Source organism: Camelus ferus, chromosome 11, assembly GCF_009834535.1.
Source record: "Camelus ferus isolate YT-003-E chromosome 11, BCGSAC_Cfer_1.0, whole genome shotgun sequence".
Taxonomy (NCBI): domain Eukaryota; kingdom Metazoa; phylum Chordata; class Mammalia; order Artiodactyla; family Camelidae; genus Camelus; species Camelus ferus.
Window position 1 is genome coordinate 17,985,164 of NC_045706.1, and position 19,176 is coordinate 18,004,339.

The 19,176-nt window shown below is 36.9% G+C and overlaps 1 protein-coding gene across 1 annotated transcript in view; it reads right to left on the reverse strand.

The window, feature by feature from the left end:
• Positions 1-14,484, reverse strand: part of SMC3 (structural maintenance of chromosomes 3) — a 30,799-nt gene extending 16,315 nt beyond the window's left edge. Inside the window, exons 1-12 of the mRNA XM_032490954.1 lie at positions 14,330-14,484; positions 13,196-13,271; positions 8,135-8,173; positions 6,671-6,738; positions 5,237-5,308; positions 4,784-4,863; positions 4,434-4,512; positions 3,133-3,250; positions 1,977-2,152; positions 1,372-1,452; positions 977-1,141; positions 560-681 (exon numbers count right to left, since the gene is read on the reverse strand). Of these exons, the coding sequence (XP_032346845.1) occupies positions 560-681; positions 977-1,141; positions 1,372-1,452; positions 1,977-2,152; positions 3,133-3,250; positions 4,434-4,512; positions 4,784-4,863; positions 5,237-5,308; positions 6,671-6,738; positions 8,135-8,173; positions 13,196-13,271; positions 14,330-14,344 (1,091 nt within the window). The 5' untranslated portion in view covers positions 14,345-14,484. The remainder of the gene's footprint in view (positions 1-559; positions 682-976; positions 1,142-1,371; positions 1,453-1,976; positions 2,153-3,132; positions 3,251-4,433; positions 4,513-4,783; positions 4,864-5,236; positions 5,309-6,670; positions 6,739-8,134; positions 8,174-13,195; positions 13,272-14,329) is intronic.
• Between the last annotated feature and the right edge of the window lie 4,692 nt (positions 14,485-19,176).

Sequence of the window (19,176 nt, forward strand, 5' to 3'; positions counted from 1 at the left end):
CAACCCTATAAACAGTAAGAAAAAAATCAGAAAACAAATGGGCAAAGGATATAAACAGGCAATTCATTAAAACGAATTTAAGTGGCATAAAAACATAATGTACTAAATTGTAAAGTCAGCAAATGTTAGCAAGTACAATCTGCAAATAGATACTAATGTCTATATGTTAGAAAAACACTTACTTAAAGAAGAAAGTGGCAGAATGAACATACAGGAGGATATGATTTGGGTAAAAAAAGAACAATCATCGAGCATGTTTTTAAAAGCCCAACAACACTTAGCTGTGTTATCTTAGACAAGTTATTGAACTTCTTAGAGTTTCAAGTTTGTCGAATTTATAGTGGGGATAATGTGGCTCTCCCATGGCTTTTGAGTAGAAAAAATTGGCAGTAATGCATACAGTAATGCTTGGCCCACACTAGTTGCTTAACGTTGGCTATTACAATGGGCATTAAACTTACGCCCTTAATTACTGTACCTTTTTAACCTACAACTACTTAAGGTTCTACAGAGGAACCATGGAGAAAGTTAGAATTGTTGGTGAAAACAAATCCCAGACCTAGCAATTCCTCGCTCTTCTTTTTCTTTTACACTGTTGAATTTAGGTTCTGTTTCTGCCAGTTCTTTCTGCTTTTCTTCTATTTTTTCAAGCAGCTTCTGCCTTTCTTTTAGTAAGCGTTTCTGTAAATAAAGCAAGATAAGTAAAAATGCAATCCACTTAAAAACTTTTGCTTAATTTATAAGTCTAGCATAAAATATTTTGTTAAAAAAATCCATGAGAAAACTGATCTGCAACACAAAACTTTTAAATGTAAGTAACAAAGACAGTACTGAGTTGCAACTTGAATGCAAATTATTTTAATATGTCAGATTTTTTTTACAAAAATTCAAACATGCACCCCTCTCACAGGACTGTCCTCTGCAGTTCCCACTCACTTGAACATGTATGTCTTTCATTTTTAGCATTTTAACTTACCCTCTGTTCACTATTGCCTGCCAATTCATCTTGTAAATCCTTGGCTTTAAGCTCTAACTTAGTCCTCTGCTTAATTTGTTCTTGTCTTTCAGCACTGAGCTGCTCCTTTTCTTCTTTCATAGCTGAAATTTTAGTTTTCAGTTCTCTAACTTGACGCTCAATATCCTATTCAAAAAGTATCAGACAAAAACAAGTCAGACAATTAGATGTACAACAGCAAAATCAAAACACCACTGGTCTGTCTCTTTTCCTTTCACTTATACTTTTCAGTACTATTTTTTCTAATACTCAATCTCAGTGATGCCCCACTTGAAGTTACCAATCCATAATTCTGATACAGAAAGTTTACTGGGATCAAAAAGATGAGTTAATCTAAGGCTAGTTTATAACCTTACCTCCATTTTATCTCTTGCATCCTGCTGGGCATCTCTTAATTGTCTGGATTTTTCTCCACTAGTCTCTCGCTTAGCAGAAAGCTGGAAAAAAAAAAACCAAGCTATGATTTCTAACCCATTTTGTACTTGTTTCATATTTTGTAGTATCTAGCAAAAATTTTTAGTATCTGCTAAAATAAGCACTCATTTAAAAAAGTTTTTCCAAAAATAATTTTACTGGTTTTAAACAGAAAATGCCTAAAGTTTTCAGCATCACCTAGAACAAATTTTTGTACAAAATGTCAGCAATACTAACTACAAAATACACTTTAAAAAGCTAGAAAAGAAGTTCATAAAACTTTAAAGGTGGTTTCCTCTCACCCTGGTCTGCCTGACACCACCACCTGATTGTATTTCAGATGTAACTACAGCAAGGACCAGGTGGGTCTAGGCACGCTCTTTGGAGTAAACTGAAAGAGCAAATTTGCTGAGTAATTTAATTCACAAAGAGGTTTAAACACTTAGAAGTTTGTATATAAAAATCACTGAAAAGTATAAATACAGTGTGAATTTAACACATTCCTAAAAATAAAATTTATCTGAAGTGGCAAAGGTAAATATTTTACCTCATCAAGTTTAGCACGAGTCTCGTTAAGTTCCTGATTGTAAATGGTATATTCCAGGGCTCGTCTCATTTTATCCCACTTCTGATACTGAGCTAGTTCTTCCTTTTCTTCCTCTAAGGTATGTAATCTCTCTTCAATGTATTTTAACAACTCATTGATTTTTTCCCGTTTGCCCTCTTTAAAAAAATGGAAAAGGCGTGAAGGAGTTCAATAAAATTTTTATGTAGTATCACTTCTCAAATATACCATGAGTTAACCTTAAGAACTACATCATTATTTCTTTGATATTACGTGGTAACTAAATCTAAGATACTAAAATGGCAATTAAGATGCTTCATTACGAAAAGCATCAAAGAACAGACTTACACATGGTTACACTGATTCTTTTACTATACACCTTTAAGTAAAGGCCTCAATTGAAGCTTCCTTTAAAAAAGCCAGTGTGCCTTCTAATAACAAAAAAACCAAAAACAAAACCTACTTAATACCACTGATGTCACTAATTCTCAATTTTTATAACAGCATTATTCTATAGCTATTATATACTAAATACCTACTATAGTCCAATTGTGATGCTATTTTGCTCCCCTATTCACCACTACGAACCATAAAAAAGGATTTTACAGATGGGGAAGCTTTGGACCAGAGATCAAGTCTAAAGTCACAATATCAGGTAATTATTACTCAGATTTTGGACCCAGGACTGTCTGACTGTAAGCCATGAGAGGACGTAGCACTTGAAAAGCAAAGTAGAGTTTCCATAATAAACGTACTAAGGAAGATTCTAAGTTCAAAGTATTACATTACTTGCTCCTGAACAACTTAAAACCTAATGCCAACTGATATTCCAAAAAAAATTTTTTTGAGGAATACATCCAAATTTGTTATCCAAACAAGGAGGAGGACATTAGAAGCACCAAACAGATGACCTAGAAAAGCACTATTATCTCACACTGACAATTTCTTTATTCAGAGATATAAATTACGGAAATCTCAAACCTTGAACTGCCTGAAACTAATTTTCTCTCCATTCAGTACATAGGCAAAGTATCATACAATATACTCCCGAGAGTAGACAACTCCTTTCAAGTATCATAACACAATGAAAAAGTAATTCACAAGAAGAATAAATAAGGTAGAATCACATTTATTTTACCTGTTTCCTTCATTAAAGAGATGCTTTCTTCCTTTCGTTCATCATATACTCTAGTACCAGCTACTTCTCTTAATAGTTTTAGTCTCTGAGAATCTGGTGCTGTTGCCATCTGGTTGATCTAAGTTTTAGAAAACTAATTATTACAGAGCTGCAGACTGCTCTTTAAGAACTCTACCTTGAAAAGTATTCACATGCTCAGTTTTAAGAAAAGTATGAGTTTGCACTAGGAAAAGAGCAATGAACAAGACAGGTCTTGCCTGCAAAAAGCCTACATTCTAGTGGGGAAAAAAACCAGAAGTAAGCATACCATTTCAGTGTAACTGCTATGAGAAAAACCCATGTAGAATAAGAAAATAAAGCATAAAGAGTTGGGGTGACAACAATGCTCTTGTAGAAGAGGCAGTCATAGATAGCTCATTTGAAGTGACACACGAGCAAAAACTGAAATGATGTAAAGGGATCTATATGGAATTTGCGTCAGTTTAATTGTTCTTTCAAACCAGTCTCCTTTAAATAAATTTCTCTTATAAAGACAATCTTTTCAAAATCTTGTTCTTAAAGTGAAACACTATATTCTTCCTAATTAATTCTTCTGAATGCAAACTTTCCAACGCGTATCTAAAAAAGCCTCCAATATTAAATAACTAGGGGACATTTTAAAAAAATATCTCCCCAGTCCAAAACAGTGCAACAGAAAGCTATTAGGACACTGCATGGTATGTGCCAAGAGAAACAAATTATTTTAGATGTATATAGTTTAAAGTATATTAGGAAAGAGTAGAACAATCAGGTAAAGTATATAACTCCTAAAAACTTTTAAGAATATAATCTGTATTACAGGAAAATAATATGTAGCATTATGGTAGATTTCTGGTAATGCACATTTTTTGGTCGTTTTAATTCTGTGATATACTAACAGAGTATTAATTTTAGAAAGTAACTTTTTCAAACGTGATTTTTATAATGTTTCTATATTTTTAAAAAGGATCATGATTTCTACAAACCAAAAATGCCTTCCAGTACAGTGCACTTTGGTAAGTGATACAGATTACTAAGAAAACAAGATCCACTTAGACAACTCTGCTGAAATACTTTTATCCCACTATGGAATGGATCTGTTTTGTACTTTACGGCACATAAAAGGTAATACAAACTTCACTGCAAAATAAATCAATGAAAACAGAAGACAGTAAGGTCCATTTTTGCTCTGACTTAACCACTAGACTCACACCAAATTCATCATTCAATGAAACTCAGAAAATAAACTCCATTAAAGAAAGATTAACAATATTTTTTTTTACCTTTCCTTGTTTAACAATATAATAAGGATTGCTTCGAGAAAAACCAGCACTTTCAAGGAGATTCATCACATCATTTTTCCTGTTGATAAACAATTACAATTTTTTTCAAATAAGTAACAATCCAACAATTAGCAAAAAAAGTACACTAACTCCTGAGTTAAGGAGCACAATGGAGTAGAACAGTCATTGATCATCTGTTTTATCAGTCTCAGAGACTCTTCTGATTCTCGTATCTAGTCTCTCAATATAGACTTGTTGAACATGAGGCAAATATGCCTCAGATGAGGCAAGTTGAAAGAATACTTTTACTCTTTTGTAAAGAAACTACAAACATAAAGAAAAATGCTTACGTGACCATTTTCTTGTCTAAGAAATACTGATCCTTTTTGGCACCAATAACTCTTCGAAGTGAAACTTCTTCTTTATCAATCTAAGAAAAAAATGTAAAAGATCAAAGTTAAATTTAATAGTAAAAGTGGAAACTTTTTAGTTAATAAGGTCACCTTAGAGTCCCCACCAAAGCAATTATTTTGAAATTTCAATTATCTCACTAAAAATATGCCATGAATACTCAATTCTATGACAAAAATATTCTTTCCACAATACTTTGCATATTCTCATTTCTTTACCAGAATATTCATTATAACTTTAAGACAAAATTACCATGTAAGCCGTATAGCTATTTTAGTATAAATTATAAAAGCCTAAGTACAGCTATAAATAAATGTTTCAAAGCAGGAAAAAAATCAGCTGCACCACTAAACTCTCAACATTATTACTGAAAAGAAAAAGCAGTTACTCACTGGCAACCGGTTGTCTGAATTGTCAAAAATAATCTCCACAAAAGCAGAAATAACACGAGGACCAGTACCCTCCTAAAACATGAGAAAAATAAATGTGTCATTTAAGTGGTATTTTCATATTCTTTACCTATTTTTAAAGTTAAGTCCACAGTAACAAGTCTGATTCAACAGAGAAAAATTTGTCATACTAGTATACATTCTTTTGGCAAAACAGCAGACACTAGATTAGGATAACACTATGCAATCAATAATATTTGATTCTGAATTTAAAAAATGAGAACTATACAAGTGATATCAACGTTAGATGTACTTAGGTCTTGTTCTGCAGACCACTGTATTAGAACACAAGACTCCACAGCACCCAATTCTACCTATTTGCTAATATAAAAAACATTCTGAGGCTTTTCTCTTATAGACCCATCTTAATGCTAGAAAGAAACCCTAACAAATCATATAATTGCTGAAACTGTCTTTTTAAACTACAAAACTCTATGTAGTTTTAAATCTGCTGTGAAAACATATACATTTAATATGTGTCACATTTGACCAATGTGTGACACAACTTACACACCAAGCCCAAATAATTTCTAGATTTTGAAAAATGTTATTATGTAGTAGTTCAATACAATGAAGAATGATACTTAAAGAAATTACTCTTTCCATGCCAATCTGAGAAATCTAAAAGGAGATTTTTCTATAGGGAATCAATCCTGATTACTGGACTAAAAATTCAAATCTAAGAGTGGTGGGAAAAACGAAGATAATGCTTAAAAAAAGAACTTTCTAAGTGTAAGAGACATTTCTGAAATACATTGAGGAATCTCACTGTCTGGGCTTAATTACGAGCCATATTTAAACCTAAGAAAGATAAACTCTATCATTTTATCATAGCTTTTTATAATTTCTTATCCTAAAACTAGTTTATCTTTCATAATTATCTAATGATAAAGTCTACTAACTTTCACTACTACAAATATACTGTCTTTCATATGGAAAATGATGTAACCATTTAAGTACAAATATGGCTAAAAATAACTTTATGTTAATTAGTTTGTAATGCTTGCTTTTCTATGCTGCCAATTAACTTCTGATTCTGAGTCTCAAAGTTTCTAATCCCCAACCTAACTCTTCTTTCTCCTCAGCAAACCTGCTTCTAGTACCTGACCAGCCCATACTCTTAATAATGAATTTATATTTATATGGAAGACATATACATCTATAGGGAAATCCTACAAATTTCTTACCATTATATAAAAAGTAAGCCTTTATCCTGCATTAATATAGTATGATAAATTTCAAAGCAGAACACACGTAAGAGATAGACTGTCATGTTCACAACTTAATCTGAAACTTGAACAAATAATTTTACCAGAACTGACAATGTATTTTCAGAAGTATATACTATCAATAACATCTTAGAGCAGTCTCACTCACATGCAACAAAGCCAATCGCTGTTCTGGACGAAGATGACTAAATTCATCACTGAGAACAAACTGAATTGCTAGAAATACAAAAACAATTATTAGTACAATTTAAAAAAGTATTTATGCCTTTTTCATAATTTCCCATACCTTCACAGAATATAGTATATCAGGTAATGAACAATGCAGATGAAGTAGATTACCTGTTCCATATAGAAAAAAGAATGCAGAAAATTTGCCTGTACTTTAGACTAATCAGCTAAGAAATGATATTAGAAAACTCTTATTTCCACTGAAACATTTAAGGTAAGAAAATAAAAAAAAAACAAAACCAAAACACTGAGTTACATGAAGAGACAAGCAGTACTAAGGTCTACCTTTTGGTCAAAGTATACACTGGTTAGGTTTCACACCGTATTTGCTTTTACCCACTACACATAAATGATATGAATTAAAATATTTAACAAAATAGGATATATTCCTATAATATCCTTAATTGGATACTTCATCAAAAGAAACAGAACTAAGTAGGAGTACTGGACAATGTTTCAGATTTCCACTTTCTCCTGCAGAATTTACACTACCTGTCTTCTGTAAGCAGCAGCCATTCCTACTTTCATATAGAGTGCCTAAGTGGACAACCGTGCCCTAGAAGAGGAACTCTTTACTCAACTGTTCTATTTCCAGTCCACCCAAGAGACCTTTGATACTTTAAGAGTGTGTGTATATGAATGTGTTTGCTGAGGGTGGAGGTGGGGATTGGTTTTCTTTTATTATCACCTTGGAGGGGACAAATTCAAGCTGCCCTCATCACCCCCAGAGATTATGAAATACTTCCACTCCAATCCTACTGTCTCACTATTCCCAAATTACAATCACTGATGGGGTACAGAGGATCCTTTTGATCTGTGAGCACATAAGGAATAGAACCCTTGCTATTACTAAACCCCGCTTTCCCTCAAGCACTACTCAACTAAGAGGTTCAAAATTTTTTCAACCTACTCCTTCTATGGTCCAATACTGTTAAAATATTTTTTCTCCCCAAAGGATTTGTTAAGAGGCATTTCTATTCTTAAATGCATTTTATCTTTAAAGACAATTTTCAAAGCCCTATTTACTATCTTCAAACTGACAACGGTCTCCATGGAGTCTATAAAGTTTTTATACTCCTTCATCTTTTATTAAAATAATTGATTTAAATAAAGCCAATAAGCCATTTTCCAAAATAATATTAACTATTCCCCTCCCCTCCACTCCCATCTGTTCGCATTTACAACATTTATATACTGCACTCAAGTTTAGAAAGTACTTCCATATGTATTATTTCATTTGATTCTTACACTCTAAATCCTCTCCATTAAATTGCAACCCTGTTTGAAGAAGTATTTCTTGTGCTTCATGCAGACACAACCTCAGATAAACTGCCTTAAGATATCTAGGGCTTACTATATTTAGAATTCAAAAAACAATACCTACCATAAAAAAAGTTACTTTTTCCAGATCCATTTCTGCCCACTATAAAATATCCAAAAGTACATGTTATTTTATATAAAAAACAATAAAATAAAACTTTACTGAAAGTATTAAAAAAAAAAATCCAGTTTTCTAACATAACATCTTAAAAACTGAAATTAAATACAACAGAACAGTGAACAAAAAAACATAGACAGCTTTAATTAGTAAATGAGTACAATTTTTATATAGACTTCAGATAGCCTTTTTCTTAAAGAAATTTATTATCCTTCTGTTCTTTCCCAATAGTTTAGTTAATAGGTATAACTATACTACCTGGTTTTCATAATTTATAATCACTACAATGAACATGTAATTCTATATTAATTGTATATAGTATTTTTAACAATTTAAAGATTCGTATATGCTAAAATTTTAAAATACTTAAATAACCATTTTAAATTCGCATACCATTTCCATGTTAAAATGTTTCTGATCAGCCCTATACATCATGTATAGTCTCTTATAATCACAAAAATATAGACAACTATAAGGCACTTGTTTTTACTATGTGAATTCAGAAATAAACAATTCTATACATAAAAGGATATCAGATGTTTCAGATTTAATGAATTCATTTGAACTTTCTCATTTAGCAAAAATTTCATTGTTGAGTAATGAATAACCATGCCAATCTCTCTCAGTCTTGGCCAATATCCTTAACAAATTAGCCCCAAAGCTATCACCTTTAATCCAAAGTAAATTCTAAAGAGATGAAACAGTAATCAAGTGCTTTAAAAAAAAAAAAAAGGGGGGATATACAGACAAAGAGGCCAGCTTGAAGGGGGCTTCCACTGGCTAAATTTAGGACAATCTGAGCACTAAAATAATTAGATGAATTATAAATTAGTGCTGGGGGTGGATAATCCATGCATCCATCCTAATAATAAAAAGATAAACAAACAGCCAAGGAGGGATAGCTCTTGCTTACAGTAGAATACCAAGTGATAAATGTGAAAGGAGTGCTGGAATGGAAAATTATCATTCTGTAACTATCAAATAAAGGCAAGAGTTATCAATGGATGCTAAACCTAGGGAGGAATTTTAATAAGGAGCACAATATTTGCATGGTCCAAAAGTGTCTCCCTATCCACATATTTACTAATTGCAAGGGAAAAAAACACTAACTATACAGTGGAAAAATTGGACACAACCTTTACTGGCTGATCAGAAGTAACATCATCAATAAGAAGTAGATGGATATCATCTGCCTCCAAATGTAAAACTCTGACAAGGACACATCATTTACATAATATTTTCCAAAAATAACATTATAAAAGACAAAAGAAAAAGAAAGGCTATGGAAATGACCCAGATTAAAGGAGATTAAAGAGACAAGACAACTAAATGCAATACCTAATCCTAAATTAGATCCTGTATTAATGGAGAAAAATGCTCCAAAGAACATTTCTGGGTCAATGAACATAACTGGAAAATTAATAACAGATTATTTTCTTGGATGTTAAATTTACTGAAATTGATAACTATAATGTAATTATAAAAAATATCTCATTCTTAGAAAGTACACATTGAAGTCATAAGTAAAGGAACACGATGTACATAACTAACTCTAAAAAAAGTGAGAGTGAGTGCAAATGATAAAGCAAGTGGGGAAATGTTAATAGTAAGTAGATATGTATAAAAGATATGGGTATTCTCTGTACTGTTCTTATCCATGCAACTGTTCTGTAAACTTAAAATTATCACTAAATAAAAGTTTAAAAACATAATTTATCATTAAAAGAATGATGGAAATAGTTCAAACCATAATCCACTCATAAATAACTGAAAAATTTATAATTTCCCTTTAAGAATTACTCCTACCCACATAGTGGAATACTACATAGCAATTTTAAGGATGTTGAATATTTAATGATAAAGATAGTCAAGTTTATTCTGAAGGGGGAAAAAAATAGCTGATTATCAACAGATTAGTACAAATCAATTTTTATTTAAAAAGGCATACTTATATTGATGTACACAAAAACTGGAGAATTATTGAGATAGACCCAGTTTATACATGTCCCCAGATTCACCTACCCCAACCCAGGCTTTGGCTGCCTGTCAATATAGAGGCTGGTCTCCCAATACCTCAGGTTGTTTCAGCCTATCCTGGGGTGCATTCAGATCTGTGAAAATCCAAATAAGATTATAGTTTCCCAGCCACTTCTAGGGGGTTAGTCCCCAGAGTAACACAATTCAAAAGCATGGGAGAAACCAATGCCCTATGTGGTAAATGTTCACCAAAGAGAGACAAGGACCAGAATATAAAACCCTCTCCATTCCTCTCCCATTTGAGCTTTCAAGGGTGTGGTGGGTTCACAAAGTCTGTCTGGACGTTACTCAGTGTGACCACAAACCAGCTGTATCTTCTTTATAAAGCTATGACTTTCCCCTCACCCTTGCCCTCAGACTGCACCCTCCTATTAAAGCTGTAGCAGCTAAACAGGCCTCGGGCTCTGTTTTCTAGGAAACTAGGGCTAATACAAGTTAATATTAAGAATGGGTATCTCTGAGTATTTTAATTTTTGTTCCTTTTACGTTTTATGCTCTTCCATAAAGTTCTATAACTTCGTATTTATTTCTTTTGCTCGAAGACTAGAAAAAAGGTAACTTTAAAAAAGTATATGGGCCCACTGTGGCCTATAGCAAGTGTAACTTTTCCCTTGTTATTCACCTGGGTGGTCACATAGGCACCCCTCATCTGACTGGCCCACTGTTGTCTATGGCAGCGTACCCCTAATAAACTTCTTTTCTAGTCTCGTACTTTATGTCTGGTAAATTGTTTTACCAATCCTTATGTCACTGGCTCACCGACCAGCCGCCTTGTTGTGCCCACAACAGTTTTGACACTTAAATATCATTCAAACATCCAAATATCAGCACATGAGATATCTGCCTTCAAATCTTATTTTTTTTTAAGGGTCAAAATCACTCAAAGTGGTACTCTTTCTCACGATATTTTTAGGATCAATCTCAGTCTATACTACTTTTGCTCTTTCTTACATGATTAAGGGACCTGTTTTTAAAACATGTTAAACTAATAAAATCATTTTATGTTTTGTTTTTCCGTTAAACAAAAGAAAGAACACAACTTCCTTTGTAACTGTGAATATTAACAATCCTAATGTTGCAACCAAAGTAGTAAAACAGCTAAAACAAAAATACTTGATAGGACCTACATAAATAATTTAACCATCCTAGGTAATAATGGCCATCATTTTACAGCTTATTTATAAAATGACAGTCAGTCCTCTCAATCGCAAATCCCCTGGGTTCCATACCCGGGATTTAATCAACCAAAGACTGAAAATATTTGGGGGGAGGGGGAGATTTCCAGAAAGTTCCAAAAAGCAAAACTGGAACACTGTGCCAGACACAAGTGGGCAACATTTACATTGTACTTGTAACTATTTACATATCATTTATGTAGTATTATCAGCCATCTAGAGACATGCTCAGGTTATACGCAAAAGACTAAGCTTTTATAACAAGTTTTATACAAGGGAATGAGCATTCCCCAGATACCCAGGGACACTTGTATACAACTGATACATTAAGATATTTATCCACTTTTAACTTGTAAGTTAAGGAAATAATATAAATCTATTAATTATTCATTTTTCTTCATTTCTAAAGATTTTCTTCTTGATAAAAAAGAAAACTCCAGTACAATCAAGCTACCTAACGGCACACCAATTCAATTAATGATTCTTAAGTAGGTAAGGCAAGGGAAAAGTGTTTTCTTTATTCCCAACTACAAGGTTGCAACTGATGTACAGATGGCAGGTTTTTTTCTTGCCCTCAATTTAAAATTTTTATTATTTATTTCATAACAAAGTACACCTCTGGAAAGTTCTCTGGGACCATCAGCATTCAGTGTTCAGCTTTTACTGATTTCTGTATGAATCTCACCTCACCCCATGCCATGGACTGGATTGTGTTCCACCCCCCAAATTCTTATGTTGAAGCCCTAAACTCCTATGTGAAGCTTTTTAGAGATGGGGGCCTTTGAGAGGTAACAAACAGGAGGTTAGGAGGGTGGGGCTCCAGGGTGGGATTAATGCTCTCATAAGAGGGAAAGGAAGAGGCTCAAACAAAGGTCTTGTGTGCATGATGGAGAGGGAGGCCTCCAGAATAGTGAAAAAATAAATCCCTGTTGTTTAAGCCACCTAGTCTGACATTTTGTTACAATAGACCTAGCTGACTAATACCAATATACCCTCTAAGGAGCACACTGTGCAGCATAACTCTATGTAAATAGCACATTCTATGCTTTTCTGATGTCTAGAAGCACTCGCTTCATCTATCCTTTAAAAACTCAGCAGAATGTCAGAAAACAATTTTACTGGTTGCATCAGCAAAATGGAAGCCCATAAATGAAATATTATATTGTAAGGCAATCACCACTACCCCCTTATCCTAACACAATTGCTTTCTCATTTAACCTTTCCAACAGCTGAGATGTGTATCATTATCTCCACTTTACAAATGAGAAAACTGAAGCACCTAAGGCAGTAAAGTTTGGAAAAGATTACATGGCAAAACTGGGATTTGAACCCCATTCCACTATGCTCGTTTATGCTCTTCCCACCAAGCTGTGTGGTCTGTCCTTAGACATTATGATAGGACAAAAAAATCTGAGAACAATCTAATTTGTGAATAAAAAATGGTCATCTTTGAAATTAGGCAATAGTGACCATTTTAACTAGGAAATGGCATACCAAGAATAACTGAAGTGCTAAATTCAGTGTCATTCACTATAAACTTAGAGCTATTAAAACACATACAAGGCTACTCAAATAAAAATGAGTAATTTACGATTATCTTATCCAAGTATTTTAAATGTATAAAGCAAGCAATTTCATCAGTGCAGATAAAAGGCAGAAAAGTAATTTTATATAAAAAATACACATAAACTTATGTAATATTAAAAAACAATTCCTGTCTCCTTAAGCCTAAATACAGGCAGAATTTAAAAGGTTGCATAGACATAAGTCTGACTACTAAACCATGAACACTTACCAATAACATTATGTTTTGAACTGAAGGGGTCTACAATTGTTTGATCTCTGTAACTTCGAAAACCCTGGATAATAACCTAATAAATAAAAGAGACTTTTCAGAACACACCCAAAAATAAATAACTTCCAAACTAACATTTTCCTTTAGCACTCCTTCCTTTTCTGGTTTCTCATTTAATGCAAGATAAAAAAAGTGTCCACTTCATAGAAGAAAAACTTATTTTGGAAAGGGGTGACTAAAAAATCTTCTAAAACTAGCCCGTTTATCAACAACCATTGCCAGTGTTCCTTTTTTTTTTTTTTAGAAGTCCTAATTAGTAAGCTGTTAGGGAATTCTCAAAAATCAAGTACACTGTATATAACGTTCGTTGGAACACTAACCATTTCAGGGCTATAGTAAAAGTGTATTAAGTGTGCAGAATGGCCGCAGCTTTCCTGGGCGCCCCTTTCAGTCACCTCCGGCCAGCCAAAAAGAGCTGCCGTTCCAGGAGAGGAGTGCTTAGAGTCCCACACTTGGAGCACAGAAACTTCGCAAAGAGCGTGAATGGGCTCATCTTTGGGGCGGACTCCAGCGCGGGAAGACCATTTTGACAGACATAAACAACGGAACGAGGAGGCGCTACACACTGCTGGAAGGAGGAGCCCTTTCACTTCTCCGGTAAGTCAGAAAGGAGGCGGCCCCCGGTTAGGCTGACACCCCAGGCTGTATCCCCAGGGCGCCCCCGGGCCGGGGAGCCCCCTTATCCCGGCACACTCCACGCAGAAGGCCTGCACGAGGGTCCCCAGCCAGGCAGGCCAACGCCGCTTCTGCCCCGCCGGGCCCCCGCGCCTCCGGCCTCTCCTGCCTCGACCCACCCGGGAAGGCCCGGCCCCTCCAAAAGGTCCGCCCCGCCGGCCCCTCCACCCCTCTCCCCTCAGACTGGCGCCCTGCGGAGGTGCCCGGGTGCAGAGAGGCGTCCCAATTCTCTGCGGCGCCCGCGCTCGCGGGCCGGGGCCTCTCCCCTCCCCCACACCCCCGGCCAGCCCCGCGCCCACCCGGCGGCGAGAAGAGGCCGCGGGGCGCGCCGCGACACCCCTGCCTCAGGGAGCGGTCCTCGCGGGCCTGTGACGCGTGGAAGAGACGCATAGGCCTCACCTGCTTTATGTACATGGTTCCGCGCCCCTAGCCGGGAGAAGGCCTCCCCCGCGAGAAGCAACAGAGCGGCAGCGGGGTCAGGTGAGGCGCCTAGGAGACCCCTCCCCCCAAAGCGCCGCTCGCTCCCCTCCAGCCAAACAAAATGGCGGCGCCCGTGGAGGCGGAGTCCGCGCCTCGGACGGAACCACCCTCGCGGCCCCGAGGAGCGTAGGGGGAGTCAGGGGACGGTTTGCTCATTGTTTTGGGCGAAAGGAGCCCCTACGATGTCTTTAGGTGAATTTCACTTGATTCCTCAATTTTTACATGAACTTTTCCTGAGACTTAGTCTTAAGCTTCATTCAGAAAAGCCTTGATCGTGAGGTTGGCCCGTATTCCCTCCGAGTGCGGAGCCAATGGTTGCGGCCACAAGGTGGGGTAGGTTCGGCGCCAAAGCCAAGAGTGAGAGGCTAAGGGCCAGTAGTGGTGCGGGCCGGGAGTCACGTGGTCTCGGGCTGTTTAAAATTGCGGAGCCCGCGCGGGCGGCGTCTGTCTGCGAACCCGCGGAATGCTGGGCTTGCTGGAGGAATTTGGTGTGCGGAATCCCTGCTCCTCCATTATTTTCTCTCTGTTTAGGGACTATTAGAAATTTAGAACGGCCCCCACTGGCTCCGGACCGCGCACTCGCAGGACAGCCCCAGATGGACTTGATGCTCGAAAATTAGTTTTAATAATGTCATAATTAATACCCTGGGAGCTGTTACTGTTCTGCCATTTGCTATAAAGCTAGGCAGACTTGGACAACTGCAACAAAAAGATTTAGATAAGATTAATAGCTCCCTACACCCCTCCCCCCCGTTTTTAATAACAACCTAAAAGATAAACTAGGTGCTAGTGGTAGCCCTGGGTGTATCTGATCTGCTTTCAGTCGTAGGGGAAAAGCATTTGGTTAGAGATCGCAGCTCTGGACCGCTGTAAAAATACCTGCCATTCAATAGCATTCAAGTTGGTGGATCGTCGCCACCCTTCCCGCTGCCATGGGCAGTTCCATCCTTAATTATTCCTGCACTAAACTCTTTCTAATAGCCTCCTAACTTCTCTGTCAGCACCTCTTAGTGCTGGCAGAATTCTTTATCAAACCCCAATCAAATTCTATTCAGTCTTGGCTTAAAAAACAAGACTCTTTGAACGTTTCTCTGGGATTAGCATTTCCTTGCTGTTCATTCCTATTTGGATTAATTATTGGATTATTAATATTGAAGTTTTAAGCCTCCATTTACTAGCCTATAAAATGACGGTGATGGAACTACTTCATATTTAGAATTAAAAACCAATGTATAAGACAATTCAATTTACCTAAATTGTATAGGTATGTAGATGAAAGTATGGTCACCAGAACATTTATGATGGTCTTCGCAGTGATGAGATTCTTACTTTCTCAGACGTATTAAATGAATATTATACAGTTTGTATAATTTATACAGGCAAAAAAAAAAAAAAAAAGTAAAGATTGACAAAAACCTAAAATATAAAAAGGTGATTTTGAGAGTTTAACATGCCTGTCTTAATTATATTTATGTATTTATTGTCTGTCTCTACTACAATATAAATCTAACAGAAGGGATTTTATCTTGATTCTATTTCTTTAGTAACTTGTCCCTAGAAAGTACTTAATAATTACTTAATGAAAAATTCAGGAAAGCAAACTACTTATTACAGTTCCTGGCTCATTTATGCTCACTACTGGTACTTAAAGACTTCCCATGGCCCCATCTCACCCACCTCCCGTTATGGCAGTATCAAAACATAGACACACAACAATCATAATCCTTTACGTTTGTGTAACTTTTTACCAGGTTCAAAGGCTGTGAGTATGATCTCCCTTGCATTTTTCTCACTATGAAGTTGTGAGGAACAAGAGTGCTTATTACTTCACATTAGGCTAGAAGCTCAGGGGTCTTATGCTGACTCCATGTTACAAATTTTGCAACTTGGGGACACACCATTTTATTGCATGACCTTAGTTTTCCTGTAATTAAAATGGTAGCACTTTTGCCCTCCAGGTACAAAGACTGCTTCAACAGAGAGTAGTGAACAAGCAAACAAACAAAAAATAAATAAATTTTAAACAGCAACAGAAAAACCAGTGTTGTGCATGAATATGCTGGACTTCAGGAGTCCCTTGTCACATCCCAGCTCTTCCATTTGCTAATTATATGACCTGGGAAAGATTAATATTTTGGAACCCCTGTTTCCTCATCTGTAAAATGGGGGTGATAAAGTTACATACTAAAACTTCTGTGCAGATAAATTAAGATGATTTATGTGAAACAAGAGATAATATTAGCTATTCTGGTTCATAGTTGATATCCAAGCTCGTATCCAGCATGTCCCTGGGAAAAGACAACAAACAGTTAAACTGAAAGGTCAAAACACCAGAGGAGAACTGACCAATGTTTCTGGGACCCCCTCATCATTCACTGAATGGATGTTTACTGAGCATCTCTGGCATGAGTATGTCTTACCAGTGTCAGGAAGAAATAAAACTTTTCCTATACTCTCTTAAGAAATAGGGGATCTTGGAATTGAACAGATTAACAACAACAACAACAACAACAACAACAACAAACATTTCAATCACGTATGTACAGGAGTTCACAAAGAAATTTGATTCAAGGGGGTGGTTAGAATTTGGAGTTGATATACCACTTTAATAGATGAAGGGGAGAAGGACACTAAAGGGAAAACAAATTATTAGAAGTGGGTAAGAGGGAGAGAAAGAGCACTTCAAGGGAAAACAAATGACTTTTTGGGCCTTTAGGAGAACTGGTGGGAGGAGATATGCTAGTTTTTGTGACATTGTTTGGGTGTTAACCTCAGTGAGGAGAATCAGATTTCTTTGGATATTCTCAGGGAGTGGACTGACAACTGAGTTATTTTGAGCTCTTGGGAGGCAGATAAGAGATTTCAGGAACTCAAGTACTCAAAGGTCAAAATAACTTTTATGCCATAGTGGCGGATTCTGGACCCCTTCAGGAGGGCATCCAGAGTACACTTGCTGCTTCCTCTGACCCAGGTCTGAGGGACATGGACCAGCATCATATTCTGCTCAGTGATGAGAGGATTGAAGACTCCACATTATATTATGATAGGGAGCAGAAGAGATAACATGGCGCTAGGGTATTAAGACCTTGAGTGTGAATTGCTGCAGGCACCATGGGATGCTCTACTCCTTCCAGAAGAAGATTAGAAAGAATGCATTTTGCCGGATAATAGGTCTACAATAAGTGCCAATCTGAGTTGATCTCTTCTATTAAGGATCCCACATCCAGCCCTGCAGCTGAGTTACCTCTTGCTTAAGTGCTGTTAGTCCACTGTCTGTTGGGATCAATCTGGTTTTTGCAAGGACCTAACTGGTGAATTAAATGAGGATTTAATAAGGACCACCACCTCTCATCCTTTAAACCTTTTGAGACTGGCACTCATCTCCACCATCCAGCGCAAGATGTGGTACTGCCTCTAGTTTACTATCTTGGTTGGACTTAAGGCAATTTTAGGGAATTCCACTTGCCCTCTCTTAGTGTAATGGCTCTTCATTCACAGATCTGGAAACCAGTGTGGGATTGTTACCTGAAAACTGGGCTTGCCACTTGATGGGTGTCAAGCCAAAAGGCACAACCAAGGCAAAGATCGAGAGAAGGAGGGACTTATTACTTGCAGCAAGTAAGGAGAACACCGGGGATCTTTCCCAAAGTAGTGTCTCCCCAAACAGCAAAACTGGGGAAGTTTTAAGGTGAGGGTACATGTTTATTTATAAAAGGGCTTGGGCAGTGTATGCATATTCAAGAAGGGGCTTACTCAGGGGAAAATTCAGCATAGAATTGGGGCAAAAGACAACAGAGTCCAAGCGTTAGTTGATTGAAGTCACGAGCGTTAGAAAAAGTCAGCATCATCATCCGTTAGGGTCCAGTTGATCTGGTGGTTGAGGCTTTGAAGAGAGCTTAAGTTTTGCAAAACAGCTCAAGAAAGTACTTCTAATCTTTACCATTGAAGCAGAACTGGTAGTCTTTACAGCTGATTTATTATCCTTGCTATTACTTCTCTTGTTGGATAACAGTCTTTTGTTCTTTTGTTCCCTTAAGAACATTGTTACTGGGACCTGTTCAAGGGCAAGCTTTGTGGCCAGGCTTAGATCAAAAACAGCTTAGGCCTAAAATGGCATCTCTTTATCAGGTTCTTTTCCTTTGGGGGCCCCGTACCCTGTCTGCTTACAGGATTTCTGTCAGTTGCTAAGGATATCTTTCGTGATCGTGCACTCATGGGCCAGGGAAATGACCAAAAGGGTGAGTTTGTAGACCCATTGCAACCCATGTTAAACAAACATGGACCAGGACTTCATTTATCAGCTGGTCTCTGTACACTCAACTCTATCAGGGGAGCCAGAAACATGTTTGAGCTCTCAGACATCAGTGTCAACTCAGATCCTGTCTAATGGTGTTGTGGAACCCCAGGGAGGCCAAACAAACAAAATGTTGGTATTTGGAGCACAGAAAGGTTTATTTGTAAGGGCCGAGCAAGAAGAACGGGGCAGCTTGTGCTCAAAAATTCAAACTCCTCAGTGGTTTTCTGGGAAGAGTTTTTATAGAAAAATATGGGGGGAGGGCTGCAGGGTGTGTGACCTTCCTCTGATTGGTTAGTGATGTGGTAACAGAGTGGTGTTCCAGGAATCTCAAATCATCACCCTTCCGGTTCCAGCCAATTTGGGGTCCATTGCTTGTGCTTAGTCTTAAATTATCATTCTCGACCTGAGTGGGAGCCTTAGTTCGTATAGAACTCAGATGTATATCAGATTATTGTGTAGATCCCTTGAG